The 16564-nt window shown below is 40.1% G+C and overlaps 1 protein-coding gene across 1 annotated transcript in view; it reads left to right on the forward strand.

Moving 5' to 3' along the window:
- Positions 1-8143: 8143 nt before the first annotated feature.
- The window catches only part of adamts18 (ADAM metallopeptidase with thrombospondin type 1 motif 18), a 56113-nt gene continuing 47692 nt past the window's right edge, over positions 8144-16564 (forward strand). The window contains exons 1-3 of the mRNA XM_012962278.3: positions 8144-8510; positions 8596-8677; positions 10925-11241. Coding sequence (XP_012817732.1) covers positions 8337-8510; positions 8596-8677; positions 10925-11241 — 573 coding nt within the window. The 5' untranslated portion in view covers positions 8144-8336. The remainder of the gene's footprint in view (positions 8511-8595; positions 8678-10924; positions 11242-16564) is intronic.

Raw genomic sequence — 16564 nt, forward strand, 5'->3', positions numbered from 1 at the left:
ACTGGCAGCTTCTGCTGTGTATTTTTTATGCCCGCACACCAGGGCCGCTGCTGGCCAAATGGGTGCCCTAAGCAGAAATTCACTTTGGTGCCCCCTCCCCCAAATATTACGGACGTAAAAATAAAATAATAAAAAAAAAAACACCTACTATAGGGGCCAAAATAGAACCAATTGCCCCCATAAACTGTACCCCCCATAAACAGTAGTCCCCACACAAAGTGCCCCCAATTGCGTCATACACAGTACCCCCCATAAACAGTAGTCCCCACACAAAGTGCCCCCAATTGCCTCATACACAGTACCCCCCATAAACAGTAGACCCCACACACAGTGCCCCCATAGAAAGTACCCCCAATTGCCCCCATAAACAGTGCCCCCAATTGCCCCCATAAACAGTACCCCCCATAGACAGTAGCCCCCACACACAGTGCCCCCAATTGCCTCATACACAGTACCCCCCATAGACAGTAGCCCCCACACACAGTGCCCCCAATTGCCTCATACACAGTACCCCCCATAGACAGTAGCCCCCACACAAAGTGCCCCCAATTGCCTCACACAGTACCCCCCATAGACAGTAGCCCCCACACAAAGTGCCCCCAATTGCCTCATATACAGTACCCCCCATAGACAGTAGCCCCCACACACAGTGCCCCCATACGAAGTACCCCCAATTGCCCCCATAAACAGTACCCCCAATTGCCTCATACACAGTACCCCCCATAGACAGTAGCCCCCATAAACAGTACCCCCAATTGCCTCATACACAGTACCCCCCATAGACAGTAGCCCCCACACACAATGCCCCCATACGAAGTACCCCCAATTGCCCCCATAAACAGTACCCCCAATTTCCTCATACACAGTACCCCCCATAGACAGTAGCCAGCTCGCACAGTGCCCCCAATTGCCCCCACAGAAAGTACCCCCAACAGACCAGTGATGTCAGCGCCTCCTTCTCTCTTATGCCGCGGCAAAAGGCACTACTATAAAGGTGGCCATACACGAGCAGATCCGCTCGCTTGGCGATGTCGCCAAGCGAGCGGATCTTCCCCCGATATCCCCACCTACGGGTGGGCGATATCGGGGACCATTTAGGTAAAAAAAATAATAATCCGATCGTTTGGCCCTGGGGCCAGACGATCGGATTATGTGGGCGGCAATGGGGCAGTCGGATCGGGGACCGCATCAACGAGCCGATGCGGTCCCCGATCCGACCAGATTTTCTAACCTGGCCGATCGAGATCTGGCCAATTTCAGGCCAGATATCGGTCGGCCAGGCCGATCTGCTCTCCCCATACACAGGCCGATTAGCTGCCGAATCGGTCCAAGGGACCGATATCGGCAGCTATAGTCGGCCCGTGTATGGCCACCTTTAGGCAGCGCCTCGTCGCTGACGTGTGACGTCATACGCACGGGCGCAACCTTATAAAAAGGCCTGTTGCCGCCGGCATAAGAGAGAAGGAGCCGATGGCGAAGAATTGGTATGTTTTTGCGCGGAGTGCGCACTCTGCGTAGGGAGCGGCGGTACTGTTTGGGGGCCCCCCTGGGAGTTGGTGCCCTACGCAGAGTGCGTACTCTGCGTATAGGAAGCGGCGGTACTGCCGCACACTCACTCTCTCCTCTGCTCTGCCACCCGCACAACCACATCGGATGCCGGACTATAGGTCACGCCTCCTGAATCTCGCGTGACTTGTTATCTATGGCATAGCCGGACGTACTTGCTATCTATTACGCATGCGCATAGATTCTATGCGCATGCGTAATAGATAGCAAGTACGGCCGGCGAGATCACAAGCCTCCTATGTCACCGCGCGTCATTGTGATGGAACGCAGTGGCGTGCAGTGATGACAGCGCGGTGCGGGCCACATTGCAAGGCCTGGCGGGCCGGATTTGGCCCGCGGGCCTTGTGTTTGACATGTGTGAACTAGAAAGTGATGAACAATTGCACTAAAGTGAGTAGGGGAAGGAAAGGTGGGGAATAAGCAAATAAGGAGCTAATTATGGAGGAAGGAGTGGAGATGGATAAGTGGCTATAATCTATTTCCTAAATCTTTTAAAGCTTTTTTTCTGCTTGCTGGGAGGTGCATACTGCCTGATATAAACATGATGTGCTGCCATCTTTAAATAATTTTTTTTATCATAAGTAACCTTTAAATGCACTTAATGTAGCCTTAAACTTTCTTATTGACAACCTTATATGTTTATACATGTGTTTTATGTAAATATATTATGAGCATGAGCATGAAAGACCAATGCATTGATCAGAAGACACATTAGCAACCAAAAATGTTGGTGCCAGCCTATAAAATATATGGCCTAAGTTAAATAGAATGACCACTATGGCAGGGCATGGTGTCTTAGTAACATTGTTATGATAAACTTGTAACTTAAAACCCTTTTGTTTTGTAGTTGGAGAGAATGAAGTAATTCCCCTTGTATTTTTGTTATTCTTTGGTAAGGTAGACCAAACTTCCATATGGTTTGTACCAATCCCAAACTTACTGATGGGTTCGACACTGTATGTATGGACAATTGCTGTACAATCTTACAGTATAGAAAAGTATGCACAAAGGACTAACATTGTAATAAAAAAGCATAAATATACAGAAATCAGGTGCCATGTGTTAAGAGACACATAAGGAAAGAGGTCCCTGTACTGAAAAACTTACAATCTAAGGGGCTGATTTACTAACCCACGAATCCGACCCGAATTGGAAAAGTTCCGACTTGAAAACGAACATTTTGCGACTTTTTTGTATGTTTTGCGATTTTTTCGGATTCTTTACGAATTTTTCGTTACCAATACGATTTTTGCGTAAAAATGCGAGTTTTTCGTAGCCATTACGAAAGTTGCGTAAAATCGTAGCGTTAAAACTTGCGCAAAAAGTTGCGCTTTTTTCGTAGCGTTAAAACTTACGCGAAACTTTGCACCTTTTAAGTTTTAACGCTACGAAAAATGCGCAACTTTTCGCGTAAGTTTTAACGCTACGATTTTACGCAACTTTCGTAATGGCTACGAAAAACTCGCGTTTTTACGCAAAAATCGTATTGGTAACGAAAAATTCGTAAAGAATCCGAAAAAATCGCAAAATCATTACGAAAAAAACGCAATCGGACTCATTTCGACCCGTTCGTGGGTAAGTAAATCAGCCCCTAAGAGTGTGTACTATCTTATACATTACATTTACAGAATATAACTTTTTCTCATAAAATGTAGTTAAAGTACAGAGTGATATTTTTTTATTACTACTCTTTTATAGTAATAGATGGTAATTCTCAAACTAGTCATCATATATTTTATTTTGTGGATACCCACACATGTTTATGAGGCAGCAGAAAACTTTTTTTTAAACTTTGTCAATATAGCTTTGTTTTAACATTTAATATTGGCTAACGTCCCATGGAGCAAGTTAGTTGCCTGCAGTAGCTAACTCGCTCTGTGGGACATTAGCCTAAAATGTCAAAGGGCAGTTTAACGTATATTTCTGGATATCCAGAAAACAAGCACTGTTGGAGGGTAAGTGGTTTTGGGAAGCACTGCTCCAAGGACTTCCTGGAACCAGATGCAGATGTTATTCCAACTAATTGCTAATAGAGATAAGGTTATCAGTATCTACAGAGCTATGTACAAATTAAAAGACCTATTACAATAGTGCGAAGGAGAACATATGCAGAAAAAATGGGTAAAATCTGCTTTTGAAAAGAATTTTTTTTTAAATTTAATTTTTTATTTAGAAAATACCCAAAGGTACTAGGGCTCATGTATGGCAACCTGCTTTTTCCCCAGCAGTCATTTGCATGGAAAACCACATTTATTAAATGTACTTGCATCAAAATGCACCCCTTGCTCCTTCCAGTAGTTAGTCCTTCCTGCCTTATGTTCTGAATTGGGTGCTGCTATAGGGGAACCCTGGACATACCACCTCTGGACCACACAATAGTGCCAGGGCTCCCACAGTGCCAGACACTGTTTAATTGTGCAGAAAGAATAGGGCACACGTCACTTGCAGATTTGCATAGAAGCAAACACAGTTGCATCCATTGTGGTGAATCGACTGACATAATTGAGCCCTACACTGTTTTGACTTCGTTTAAGTGCCATGGCATATTTTATACATAAAATGTAACAGATTGCACACAAATCCAGCAAATGTGCTACTGAATCTTTCATTTTATTGAGATCTCCACACACAATGTTTCGGGGCAATAACATGTAAGATTCACTAGCACATTTGCTGGATTTGTGTGCCATCTGTTACACTTTATGTACATGACTTGGAACTCCTGAGTATACAGAATTGAGCACCAATGAGAATTTCATTAGTAAATTAAAGCACAAGATTTGGAATTATATTGAGAGCCATGGCATAACTTATCCAGGGGCTGATTTCTTCATTTTATAATATGATCTTTATAACAATCACAAGGCACCAACTTTGGTTGCCTTTATAGCAAAAGGCACAGATGATTTGCTCACATTCATGCTGAGAGATTCCACATTCTTCCCACTACTTTGTCCCATACTTTGTATGTTATATAAATGTTAAGGGCAAAGACATACAGAGCTACTTAGTAACAACTACTTGTCATGGGTACTAAACACCAGAAAATACCCTGCCATAGACATTACTGAGAATTGCCTCTGCTAAAACACATGTAGAGACAGTAGTGATAAAATAATTTGTCAGGCATGGATTCACAGCGAATTTTCGTGCTTCACTGCTGGTGGATTACTTTGTGAAACAGACGACGGGCAGAGCCAGGTTGCAGGCAGGGAGGGCAAAAGGGAGGACTCAGCCTGAACCTGCCCATGATCTGCAAGAACTGTGTGAAGGTAAGTAATAGCAACGTGCTGGCCAGTTTTAAACTCACAGAACCTGCGGGTTTACATGTGGTAGGACAGTTCCAGGCTGCCCCGCATATCACTACTGTCCGTGTTTCCCCACCTTTAAGCTTATAAATAGTCAATCATTTTTTCTGGCAACCCCTACAGCTTGTGTGGCTCCCTAACAGTTTTTACATTTGTTTAGGCTCACAGCTGAAAGATTGGGGACCCCAGCCTTAAGACTACTAAAAATAAAACAGAATTGTGTAGCCATGGGCATGGAATAATTCTAGTTTAGTGTATATCAAGTATAAAAACAGTCTTATTTTTATAGAGAAAAAGCATTCAGTTAAAATATAGACTTATTCATTAAAATATGTCTTTCTTTGAAATTGCTTGGCTGTATTTTGGAGCTTTCTGGAAAATAGATTTCTAGATAATAGATCCCATACCTGTATTTTAAATGTGGGATTATACTTGAAATTGCTGTAATTATGTTCTGTACCACAAGCTATACCCAAAAGATAAAAGAGCAGCCTACACAGCAACTTTTTCATATACACAAAATTCTATTGTGGCAAGTCTTTTGTTTGTGCCAAATCATTTTTACCACTTAGACTAAACTGTAAAGCATTTAGATCCTGGGAAAGTTCTGTTTACAGATGGTGCACATTTAACAATGTACTTGCAAACTGTGTGAAGCGAATTGTTTCATAATTTGTTTTCCAAATAATGGAAAAGGTGGCATTCATTTTTCATGGTGTTAAATCTATCCAGAAGCAAAGACAGTTTTTTTTTTTCTTAAAGAAATGCAGCAGAGAGAATGTTTAGTTCTAAGAGTTCTTACACATGGGTGTTTTCAGGTGTGCTCCCATGCAGGGGCTTTTTTGAATGTTGCCTCCATTCTTCTATGGGACTGCACCCACAGGAGTGCACTGAAATCAGGAAAACAAATAAAACATATCACTCATTTTATGTTTGTTCTGCATATCTGTGAGAGTGCAATACACAAAAACATCACTGCATGGGAATGCATGTAATACTACAATACTAGTGTTTGCTCAGCTAAAGTGGCTCTTGATTGCAAGGATTAACACTCAGATGACTTGTTTGTGAAGTTTAGCTGTTATTGTCCATTTCGAAATTGACCCTCGGTATGTATTGGTATGTGAAAGTAATTTGGATTAAACCTCTAAGCAAAATATCCAAGGCTTCAAATAGCAGCCCCACTGAGATATTTAAAACAAGCACAAAGGAAAGTTATAGGATAGGAAAGTCAATTTTATTGGACTACACCTGCCATGTACACACTTTTCCAGGTGACTGCCCAGATGTGCACTCCGATACACATGACTGCCTTTGTGTTGTTTGCAAGTAGTTTACAAATCTATCAACATTTTAAATGCCACCCACTGCTAAATTGACAGGTGGGCATACATTGTTACATTTTAGCTTCTCTGTGCTGCTCTGTGTGTGTGCTGGCCACAAGTAGTATGGATACATCACTGTACTTGAGCAGTATAGGCTCGAAACATAAATAAACACGTTTTGAGCAGTTAACCCTGCTTCATGGCCCTATTCTTGTAATACTCTACAGGTATAGGACCTGTTAATCCAGAATTTGCAAGGCTTGGGTTTTCTAGATAAAGGGTTTTTCTTGGCCTAGAGCGCCCGGTTGGATTGGCCTACCCCTGCTCCAAATTATGGGAAGGCCATCTCCATTGTAATCAAATAATTACATTTTTTAAAACATATTCCCTTTTTCTCTGTAATATTAAGGGTGAAGACACACTGAACTATTAGCAGCAACTACTTTTCACAGCAACAAAAATAGCCAGTGGTGATAATTTACTGATAATTGTCTATATGTGTCTTTTAGCAGAGACAATTTTCAGTCTATGGCAAGGTATAATCTGGTGTTTAGTAGCAATGACAAGTAGTTACTACTAAGTACTACTTCCCTTAGGGAAAGAAAAAAATATATGTAGGGGGAGCACGAGACAAAGTGCAAAATTGCTGCAAAAAAGTGCTTTTATTGTTATGCCATACACAACATGTTTCGGGCCCCTAAGATATTAATTATATCTTAGTTCTGATCAAGTAAAAGGTACTGTTTAAGGGCTCTGGCACACGGGGAGATTAGTTGCCCGCGACAAATCTCCCTGTTCGCGGGCGACTAATCTCCCCGAGTTGCCATCAGTTGCCATCCTACCGGCGACAATGTAAGTCGCCGGTGGGATGGCACACGCGGTGGTGGGATTTCGGCAAATCGCCGAAAATGCCTCGCGAGGCAACTTCGGTGATTTGCCGAAATCGCCTGCACAGCGTGTGCCATCCCACTGGCGACTTACATTGTCACCGGTGGGATGGCAATCCGGGGAGATTAGTCGCCCGCGAACAGGGAGATTTGTCGCGGCCGACTAATCTCCCCGTGTGCCAGAGCCCTAAGGGTAAAGACACACAGAGCTACTAGTAGCAGCTACTTTTCATGGCTACTAATGTAGACAATCCTGATCACTTACTGATAATTGTCTCTATGTGTGTTTTAGCAGAGGCAGTGATCAGTATCAGTCTATGGCAGGGTATTTTCTGGTGTTTTTGTAGCCATGAAAATGTAGCTGCTACTAGTAACTCTGTGTGTCTTCACCCTTAAACAGTACCTTTTACTTGATCCGAACTAAGATATAATTAATCCTTTTGGAAGCAAAACAATCTTATTGAGTTTAATTAATGTTTAAATAATTTTCAGTAGAGTATGATGATCCAAATTACAGAATGACCCCTTATCCAGAAAAGTCCCAAGCATACTAAATAACAGGTCCCATACCTATACTAATAACCTTAAGGTGTGGGATACAAAAATATTTTCTCATTTTGCATTTACAAAGCAACTAATTTTGAGTTTTCACTGGGAAAAAAACAGGTACATAAAAGCCATAATTTTGAAACAAAGCTATAACACAACATTTTAAAAACCATGCCTGGAAGTGTGGACAAAATTTGACTTTCTTTCTAATGCCATGCTTAATGTTTATTGAAAGTAAATTCTGAGAAGTTCACTCAGTTCTGCACCATAGCCCTTGTCTAATTCATTACATTATGTATAAATGAATATATGCAGATCTCATTTCCCTGTTGTTTCTTTGTGTTTTTCATCTATAAATGTAAAGGTGGGGGATGAGAAAGGAAGTATATGTGTGGGAGGGGGGTGCTATTACCTTGCCTGGAGTCCTTTACAGTCTTTTCTTGAGTGACAGTTGACATCACTGGAGGCGTGACAAGGTGAGGCGGAGAGAGGAGTAGAAATTCTATGCGGAGCTTGAATGGGATTGTATTCTTTAGGAATGCTGCTTTGTGGAGCTGAAATTGGAATGAGCATAAAATGATCAGTGCTGCAAGACACTCTCTCCCTGCAGTGGGTCATTCAGTCTCCCTCTGCTATCTAAGAATGTCACTGATTACAGGCAACTTTCTTGCACTGAATTCAAGAATGCCATCTGTTTCAGCATGCTGAAATTATGCTCTTTCTCTCTCTCTGGGCTTGTTGGAGTGGATATAAGATTGCAGGTTCTACAGAAGATGGAATATTTAGCTCTGTTCCTATGGACTTTACCTGTCACTATACTGAAATGCACATCCATGCAACTTTTGACAATCCTATGGATTGGAAGTTTAGACAAGGCAGGTTCCATCTGATGCTGTACCTAAGAATTCTCTTGTCTTACCTTTTCTCACTCTACCCTTACTTCTTTTTTGTGTTTTGCAGACATTTCAGCTGTACTGCCTGTGTTGTGTATCATTTGCAGCATCTTTAAACAGTGACAGCGGGGTTGGTGGATTAAACCATGGTTTGTAAAACTGTTACCTTTACACTGCTATAAAGTTTCCTTGTATCACATAGAAACATAATGCTATTTAAATTGCAGGATTTTTGTTCCAGCTTTTGCAAATGATCAGTTATAAGTTTCATTACTGTAGTGCTAAAGTTTCAGTTGCAAACACAGGATATTGGCTATTTGTGCAGCAATAAATGTACAATAATTGTCTTTCACTTGTAAAGTGCAAACAGGTACAATTTCCTATCCTGCTTTCACTGTGTAACTGTGTATTTTATTTTTCCTGTACTGTTATGAAAACAAATTAATTGTTAATGCTTAGTGTATTGTATCCATAATGTAACAGCTTGCCTTAAATACTTCTTCACTGTTATAAAATTCAGAGTAGTGTTTAGCAAGTTTATTTCAGGCAGTAAAGGCAGCATGAATACCCATGTGTAACCCTTTCAAGTCTTTGGAGTGCATGACTGCTCTGCACTGACAGGATTAATTTACTGTCAGGTTTAATGACTAGGCCTCGCAGTGGGGCTGTAAAACCAAGTGCTCTCTGTGATATAATGAATTAATGACAGGTCTAGCGCATGCTATGTGCATAGCCTTTCAGTGTTGCTAAGGAATTGCCTGCTCCTGCAGATGTTCTTTCCTGCAGCCCTAGGCTCATGGCTCTGGGAACCTCTGCTATTCATTTATTTCAGCATTTGCAAAAAAGCCCTTGATGTATTGTGTACTTCTCGCATTTACACGTATGCATATCTAAAGCGGCTGGGCTCTTGTAACCCTTTCCATGGTCAGATGGGTCTGCTGTAACAAACAGGGCAGGGAAGTACTGGACCACCAGCAACTTGTGGGTTAATGGTTACGGAAAAAATGTCTTCTGTCAAAATTAACTTTTTTCCCGGCACATAATTTGGCTACTGGAAGTAATTGAATAAGAGATGAAGAATAACTTTTTTGATGTGCCAAATAGATAATATAGATTAGCATACTGGAATGCATGTGAAATCTTTCCAAAGCGGAACAGCTTTTTACTGTAGTTGCTATGTTAGTGTATGGGTTGCTAAGTTAGTGCATAGAGCTTGATTTTTAAATGATATTAAAAGAAAAGAGCATGATTTATTTCTTACAGCATCACCTAATACCTTAGGTTATCTACCTGCAAACTTCCAAAGTCATGTTCCAGGTGTGGTACATTCCTGCAATGGCAGCTGCACCTTGAATGTAGCAGGACCAGTGTACCTATATATATAGACGGGGGTGTGGGGGGTTGATGTTGGCCAAATTATTGCTACAACCTTCATACTGCAGTTTACCTAGACAATACAAGTCATGACTGAGTATGCCAGGCATAGATAGTGTTAGAATAATGTCACTACATGATAAATAATGTTGCTCAAGTCACATTATATGTTCACGTTTATGCATAGGATTTCTTTTACTCTGAATCTGGGTATAACTGTGCAGGAATGCATCCCACCTTAAATAGGGCTACTAATTCTGTGGATATGACTCCACCTAGATCACGTTTTTGGGGAAAAAAGATGTGCGCAGCTAGAGCTACCTTGCAACCAAAGTGGCCGAACACGTGGTAGTTTCATGAAGCATCTGTATGTAACAAGTTAAAATACATGAACAGATTAGTCTCAAGACTCAAACACATAATTAGGATTCTGCATGCTGGATATGTAGAACATCTAGGCATCCCAACTACACTGCACAAGTCTTTCATTCTCAGCTTTAACTGTTTAAAGGGCACAGACAATTAGGTTTCAAAATTGTTAGCACTAACTGAGAAATGAGTGACAACAAAAGAAAAACAGTCACACATTAAGTGCTTATCTTAAAAATCACTCAAAGCCATTTGAGAGTGCTAATTAGGGAGGGATTAATTACCCAACCTCCTGGTGCTGACAAATGGCTTGACAAAAGTAATTACTGGCATCCTCATCCCTTATTTTGGCCATTTTCTTTGTAGTCATTAGACAACAGAAAACCATTACTGACATCTCTTTACTATTACAACTTGTCATGATAAAAGTGTCACATTGAAAAGCTCACGCCTAATCCGTTTGAGGTGAAGGGATCCAACGTTTAGATAATAAATTTTCCATTCCATGCTAGAATTCCATTTGTGTTTCCTGGGCTCTCTGAGTTGTTTTTACTTTGGTACCTCTAGAAGATCACTTAATAGGTGGGATCATTCTGTAATGGTCCCAATAGTTTACAGTGAAAATGACAGTGTCATTTATTGTATGCTTTCAGATTATTTCTTTGTAACACCCATTGAAGTGGACATTAGTGGCGCTTATGTTTCCCATGATATTTTGCACATCAGTAGAAAAAGGAGATCAGCGCGAAGTTCAAAGTCTTCCCTGCACTACAGATTTTCAGCATTTGGACAGGAACTGCACTTAGAGCTCCAGCAGTCTTCTGTGCTATCAGATGAATTTTATGTACAAGTGCTTGGTAAAAATGGATCCATTACAGATGTGGAACAAGAAGCTGCATCGTGCTTCTATCAAGGCTTTATTAGAGACTATGAAAACTCTACCGTTGCTGTATCTACATGTGATGGCATGGTAAGTTGTTGAAAAAATGAGCATTAACAATTCAAAACATTGTTTATAGATATGGACTATATTGTGTTATACTTTCACATTTTATGATGTGGGGCCTGGATTATCTGGCAATACGGATAAGTGGGATGGGCCAAAGTGTTATGTTTGTATATGTAATTTGCATTCTGGCAAGAGTAACTTCCCAGATCAAAGTGTGGTGACTCAGCAGTTAGTATTGCTACCTTGCAGTTTGTGTTTTCCTATGTGTGTTTGTTTTTTTCTTTCTTCCATACTCTGGTTTCTTCTCATGATCCAGAAAATGTAGTGTGTGTTGTGTGACAGAGAGAGCAACCTTAGAATGTAATCTCTGCTGAGAAGGGACTGATCTGAATGATGAACAATCTTTGTAAAGTGCTGTGTAAATGTGCAGCGCTATAAAAATAAACAATAAAATTAACATTCCATCAGATCCAATTATATAGTTTGAAAAGAATACACATTATAATAGATAGAATAGACCTGTTCAAGGAAGGTACTTTGTTCTAGTTATTTCTAGTTAAAAAATACCAAGCATATAATGACAAGCATGATCATTTAGCCTCTATAGGCACCATTTTAGTCTTGAGTGTTCAAGACATATTTACCAAAAAGATAAAAGACCAATTGCCAGTGGAGAACTCTAAGAATCTCTCACAAATGCACAGAGAACTGTGGAGTTCCTCTAACGAATCAATACATTTGATAAATGTACTACTTTGAGTGATATTCCATTTTGCCTTGGCAAAGGAAGTATTAGATGCTGCAAATCCTGCAGGAAAAATGTTTTTCTAATCATTGATATGAAACAGTGTGGCAATTAGCTTTCCCTGCAAATGGGGAATATTTTCTCTTTATATGATAACAAGCCTAGGTTATTTGATGAGTATAAAGGATTATTTTCATAGTGGCAAATCATTTAGTTTATGCAACCTTGGTAAGCATTTCTTCAAACTGACATAGATTTATAAATGACTTAATGATATATTACCACTAATAATTTCAAATGCCACACTTTAAAAGGTGTTATGTTTATTTTTTAGGTGGTCTAATGCCATCAATACTAATGCCATAACCCTGTGATAACATTTCTTGTATCCTGAAAGGCACAGGACAAGGACACCCAGAGTACAGATAATAGTATTCAGTTACAGGTGATTAACAGAGAACAATGGGTTCCATCTGTTGAGATTGTTTTAGTCTTCTGCCCGCCTACTTCCTTTAAAGTTTTTGACAAAGGTTGATTGGGCCTTTTGTGTTACCAAATCCAGATTATCTTTTCCGCATTGGTTGCTTCTTTGCTAGATGTCACATCATGTGGCAACACAATTTGTCTGTAAGCAAAACAATCACTTGATCATGTTACCTTTCAACACATGCAGCTTTTCTTTGTTTTGTTCTGTCGGGTTTAGCTTTCATTTTGGCCCATGACACACGAGGAGTTTAGTTGCCCTGCGATTAATCACCTCTAGCAGTGGCGACTAATCTCCTCGAATGCTTTCCTTCTGGTGAAAATGTAGATCACTGGTGGGAAACATAAGTGTCGCTTTGGAAGTTGCCTCACAAGGAAACTTTGGCCAACTTTGAAAAGCCAAATCGATATATATATATGTTTTCCTACCAATGATTTACATCTCATGGGTAGGAAAGCATTTGAGGAGTTCACCAGTCGACAAATACACTTCTTACAATCCAATAGGAATTAATAGAACGTGGGTGAGCTTTATGTATTAAACTCTAAACTCACATTTTAATAAATCTACCTGCAAGTCAGGCAAAATTAAAGTAAATTAAAAATATATTTTCAGAGGAATTATTACTATTATCCTTTAGTTAGATAGAGCCAACATATTCTAAAACAATTTATTGCTGAGTTATCTTGAAAGGGTCATAATTTATTGCAGGGCTAGAATAGAAGACATCTCAAGTACAATATTTGAATATTTCCTAGAGGAAGAGGTTGCCAGTTTCCATGGTAGTCTAGGGCTGCACAAACTGTAATCACATCCCTGCTCAGATCGTCAGGGTGTTAGATCAGTGTCCCAACACTGCATATGTCAGACATTGCATCTAGGCCCCATCTAGAATATGTCACTAGTACTCAAACAGGATTTTATTCAGTTAGAGAAGGTACAGAGCAGGGCAACTAAACCTGTATGAGGTATGGAAAGTCTCAGTTATGGGGAAAGGCTCGCCAAGTTGGGTTTGTTTACACTGGAGAAGAGGCACTTAAGGAGTGATATGATAACTATGTATAACTATATAATAATCTCTCTAATGCCTTATTTACCAGTAGGTCCTTCTAGCACATACAAGGGCACCCATTCCAATTAGAAGAAAGGAGATTCCATCTAAATATGCAGAAAGGATTTTTTACAGTGAGAGCTGTGAAGTTGTGAAATTCTCTCTCTGAATCAGTTGTGCTGGCTGATACATTATATAGCTTCAAGAAGGGGCTGGATGGCCTTTTAGCAAGTGAGGGAATACAGGGGTATGGGAGACAGCTCTTAGTACAAGTTGATCCAGGATCTGGTCCAATTGCCATCTTGGAGTCAGGAAGAATTCCCCCCCCCTTGCCAAATTAGAGAGGCTTCCAAAGGTTTGCCTTCCTCTGGATCCACTAGCAGTTAGGCAGGTTATAAAGGCATAAAAAGTTAAACTTGATGGACGTGTGTCTTTTTTTAACCTAACTAACCTAACTAACTATATTACTGTTTGTAACCACAACTTGCTATGGGTCCATTTTCCGGTGGGATGGCATATGTGGCGCATCGATCTGCCGAAATCGTTGAAGTTGCCTCGAGAGGCAACTTCGGCAATCGCGGCACCGCATATGCCATCCCACCGGCGATTTTGGGAAGATTTGTCGCCCATGACAAGGGAGATTTGTCACTCAGCGACTAATCTCCCCCTGTGCCACAGCCCTAATGCCTGCACTGTCCTTATAGTGTACGCATTGCTTATCAAGCTTTCCAGTTCAACCCTCACTTGAAGGCCCAAATTTTGGTCAGAGCCCATTTGAAATCCAATATTAGATTAATATCCCCGTTAGCTCATGAAGGGTGTACACGTAGGAAAATAAGGCATTCAGTCATAGTTTCAAGTATATCTAGGGCAGAAAATATATATTTACCCTAAATTCCATTCTAACTGACCTTTAAACTGGCATTTCAGATGTATCTATCTAGGAGAGCAAATGGCCATTCTCCCCAGTTATCACTCTAACTGACCTTCAGACTATGCCCTCATGTCACTGCACCAAACCCTTTCAGATGTCCCAGCCACACAATTTGGGAACCAATGGTGAATGAAGTAATGTGCTGTGTATTGATGACAGTATGTGCAATTTACTAACACGGGGGCTAAATTGTACCAGTGCACTCCAATAGCAGTTGTTGCATACCTACTTCTAGCTAATAAATAAACGCAAAATCAGTTGCTATTGTCAGCTGCACTGGTACAGAACTCTTTTCTCTAAAATGTTCTCATTATTTTACATTATGATTTATCTGATCTCTCATACCAAACCCAGTGCCATTTCTAGAGTTTTTATTTTTCTGACTGGTAGCAAAACAAGTTTATGTCAGTTGCCTGTGCTTTTCTTTTATCTCTCTGAACTAAATATCCATCATAATAAATACTGTCAAATAAGAAGATATCTAAATCTAATGAAAGAGTATGATAATATGTCAATCTTTTTAATCATGTTATCCCCTAATTACCCTTCCTGGGTGCAACAGTGCAGATCTTTTAATTACCTGATAATCGGCTACATTTGAGCATTCCTGGCAACCTGGCATCCTATGTGCTTACCTTATGGCATGTCATTTTTTTTCTTATAACCTAACAGTTGATAGTTGCCTAAGGATACATGCCAAAGTTAGACTGTGAATCAGTATATAAAAAGGTCTGTTTTTGATTTTTTCACAACAGATTGTTCATACATCAGTCTTTACAGGCTGAGTCCAAGTTTAGCCATCACACTGCCAGTCTGAACAATATTATCAAGACTGAATAGCCGCAATATCCTCTTTACACCAATTACTTTCGTCACTTGGATGCCCTTCTTTCCCATTCCTTTTGTTCAGTGCAATTAAACCGAAAGTGGTGTTTCTTCTGTATGGCTGGCAGCCCTTATCTTTTCATTGTCCCTTTCATTAGCAGTAGCTTCTTAACAATAAAACCGCAGTGACCCATTCTTTCAAGCCCCCAGCTCCACACTGTCATTTGGAAGCAATTGCATTTCAATAGACTGGAGGGTCTCTTTGATCTAATATTTGGATGACCGAAAGGATTCAGTAATTCAGAGCTTTCTTGTCTACTGATGCTTGTATAGAAGAATTCAGAATGAAAAGAGTCATTTAGAAAGGGTTGCTAGGTTGAGTGATCTTAGACTGACAGAAACACACACATACACAGTGATGTTTTGCTTTGTTAAAGATCTGTGGCAAGAGGCTTATTTCACTCTGAACCCTGTCACAGTGATGAACAAGTAACACAAACTTGTAAATTAGAATCATGTAGGAACAGGAAGTAGTTCATGTTATTATGTTTCGATTCATCGAACAGGAAAAGCTCTAGGCGAATATTCTGTTAGCGCTTCTGTTTTATGGTATCACTTTTGAGAGTTCATCAAAACATTTACAGTTTTTCCTATAATTTAAGACTTAGAACTGTGCAGAAACTCATCACCTGTAGGTGGCACACCTTGGATACAATTATTGAAGATGATCTCAGCTTTCCAAAACAATAAGTTTAATGACATCATTGGAAAAAGTTGTTACATGCTACAATTAACATGCTAGTTTCCTAGTCTATGAAGGGGTAATAATGGCTGAAATAATGGTTTTAAAACTACATCCAGGTTGGTCCATGCTGTACTGTCTTGCTGGTTCCTTTCCTCTGCTGTGCCAGAGTTAGATATAAACTAGCCTTGGTAAATACCTCAATACAATGTCCATAAATTCTGTGTGTGGTAGGGGGCCATATTACCATTTTTCAGATGTCAGCTAAGCAAGTCTTTTTATTGGTGGACACATTAAAAAGAGTTAATCAAATGTAAGAATAAAATTTTTTTTTTATTGTTTAGCTTAGGCCCAATTTATTATTTAATCTTACTATGTATCCAAGCTGTTGATGCATACTACTTGCATAACACATAATACGTTTCAGGTTAATCAATATATTATTTATGCTGGAACAAATTGTTCCAACATGGAAAATAATTGCCCAAGCAGTTAATCCCTAATGAACAATTTGCTTTGTATTTTGCGCTCAGAGGTGTTCTGAGCATTAATACCCCACAAGA

Source organism: Xenopus tropicalis, chromosome 4, assembly GCF_000004195.4.
Source record: "Xenopus tropicalis strain Nigerian chromosome 4, UCB_Xtro_10.0, whole genome shotgun sequence".
In the NCBI taxonomy this organism is placed as follows: domain Eukaryota; kingdom Metazoa; phylum Chordata; class Amphibia; order Anura; family Pipidae; genus Xenopus; species Xenopus tropicalis.